General features: G+C 50.3%; 1 protein-coding gene across 1 annotated transcript; it reads right to left on the minus strand.

Annotated features, from left to right (window-relative positions):
* Positions 1-1,446: 1,446 nt before the first annotated feature.
* On the minus strand, positions 1,447-2,266 carry GUITHDRAFT_151743 (hypothetical protein). Its single transcript, XM_005835352.1, has one exon. The coding sequence runs from the start codon at positions 2,245-2,247 to the stop codon at positions 1,699-1,701; it is 549 nt and encodes a 182-aa protein (XP_005835409.1). The 5' UTR covers positions 2,248-2,266; the 3' UTR covers positions 1,447-1,698.

The raw sequence follows: 2,266 nt of genomic DNA on the forward strand, positions 1-2,266 counted from the left end.
GGGGTGCATCCCTCCACAGCCTTGCAAGCCTGGGCTGTCCTGCTGTTCGGATAACGCTTCGCGAAGCTCTTCACCCTCTCGACGAGATCAGCTTCGAGGACAGAGGCATCCACAAGTCCGCTCTGCGTGTATTGGCATGATCTCCGATACAGCAGGTTGCGAACATTTTCATCATACTGAAGAACCATACTTAGAAAGCTATTTGAAGTATACAAACCTCTCGCTTGCAGCTTCCTTGGCGCCCTGGCAGCTTCCCCTACACCACGCGTGCAGCCATGGTGCCTGAAATAACCGGCGCTCTAAACCCTAAACCCTAAACCCTAAACCCTAAACCCTAAACCCTAAACCCTAAACCCTAAACCCTAAACCCTAAACCCTAAACCCTATTATTATTATTATTATTATGTGAGTTTATTAGAATGCTAGAATGTTGCTTGGCCTCGTTGTGGGCTTGTGCAATTGGATCCTAGTCTAAAGAGGCGCTCGAGCACTGGGAGTACACGGGCCTACAATGCGAACCCTGCTTCTGAGGCGTCTTTCTACTCTCTACTTCTCCCTAAACCCTAAACCCTAAAGCCTAAACCCTAAACCTTAAACCCTAAACCCTAGACCCTACACCCTAGACACTAAACCCTATAGCCTAGACGCTCATCCCTATACCCTCAACTCTAAACCCTAAACCCTAAACCCTAAACCCTAAACCCTAAACCCTAAACCCTAAACCCTAAACCCTAAACCCTAAACCCTAAACCCTAAACCCTAAACCCTAAACCCTAAACCCTAAACCCTAAACCCTAAGCCCTAAACCCTAAACCCTAAACCCTAAACCCTAAACCCTAAACCCTAAACCCTAAACCCTAAACCCTAAACCCTAAACCCTAAACCCTAAACCCTAAACCCTAAACCCTAAACCCTAAACCCTAAACCCTAAACCCTAAACCCTAAACCCTAAACCCTAAACCGGGGGGGGGGGGGGCCCTAAACCCTAAACCCTAAACCCTAAACCCTAAACCCTAAACCCTAAACCCTAAACCCTAAACCCTAAACCCTAAACCCTAAACCCTAAACCCTAAACCCTAAACCCTAAACCCTAAACCCTAAACCCTAAACCCTAAACCCTAAACCCTAAACCCTAAACCCTAAACCCTAAACCCTAAACCCTAAACCCTAAACCCTAAACCCTAAACCCTAAACCCTAAACCCTAAACCCTAAACCCTAAACCCTAAACCCTAAACCCTAAACCCTAAAGCCTGACCCTAAACCCTAAACCCTAAACCCTAAACCCTAAACCCTAAACCCTAAACCCTAAACCCTAAACCCTAAACCCTAAACCCTAAACCCTAAACCCTAAACCCTAAACCCTAAACCCTAAACCCTAAACCCTAAACCCTAAACCCTAAACCCTAAACCCTAAACCCTAAACCCTAAACCCTAAACCCTAAACCCTATGTGAGTTTATTAGAATGCTAGAATGTTGCTCGGCCTCGTTGTGGGCTTATGCAATTTGATCCTAGTCTAAAGAGGCGCGCAAGCACTGGGAGTACACGGCCTACAATGCGAACCCTGCTTCTGAGGCGTCTTTCTACTGTCTACTTCTGCTGTCTTCTCTTGGCTTCCTCAGCCTCAGTCAGGAGAGTTGCCTCTCCTCACCTTGGCCTTCGGTCGCCTCCACCTTCTCTACTTACCTTGAGCTCAGCTCAAGCTCGGTACGGGCTCGCCCCGTCTTCTTCCTCGCCCTCGCCTTGCTCTTCCTCAATGTCTTCCTCTTCTTCGCCATCTTCCCTCATCTCCACCCGCAGTCGGTCCTTCTTGTCCACCTTCAGCGAGCAGGCCAGCACATGCATCTCTGCGAATTTACTCAGTGCTATGAACAGGAAGCTAAGAGATCGACGCTCTATATCGTCGCTCTCCGCCTCCTGCTCAAGCTCAGCAGCTGCCGTTGCCCGTGGCGAGAACGCGCTGCCCCTCCTTGCCTTCTTGCTCTCTCCTTGCACGCGAGTCCAGCGCTTGCTCTGCAGCCACTTCCCCAGCTTCTCCTTGAGCGCGTTGCGCCCAACTCCCTGCTCCTCTGGCGTCTTCGCCCACTCTCCCAGCGACATGAACTCCAGGCTCCCCGGAGAGTAGAAGGTGTCGTGGAGGTTGCCAACGGCCTTGTCCAGGACCAGCTTGATCGGCTCGCTCGTCCCCGCCTCGTTCAAAGAAGTTGCATCTTCGATGACTGCTGACAGCTCGCTGACGAGCTGCATGTCCTCTTGGCTTGACGGA

The sequence above is a fragment of the Guillardia theta genome, assembly GCF_000315625.1.
Source record: "Guillardia theta CCMP2712 unplaced genomic scaffold GUITHscaffold_21, whole genome shotgun sequence".
Classification (NCBI taxonomy): domain Eukaryota; class Cryptophyceae; order Pyrenomonadales; family Geminigeraceae; genus Guillardia; species Guillardia theta.

Bases quoted from the DNA above. Each gene is read 5' to 3' on its own strand.
- GUITHDRAFT_151743 (XM_005835352.1), bottom strand. From the start codon at position 2,247: ATGCAGCTCGTCAGCGAGCTGTCAGCAGTCATCGAAGATGCAACTTCT.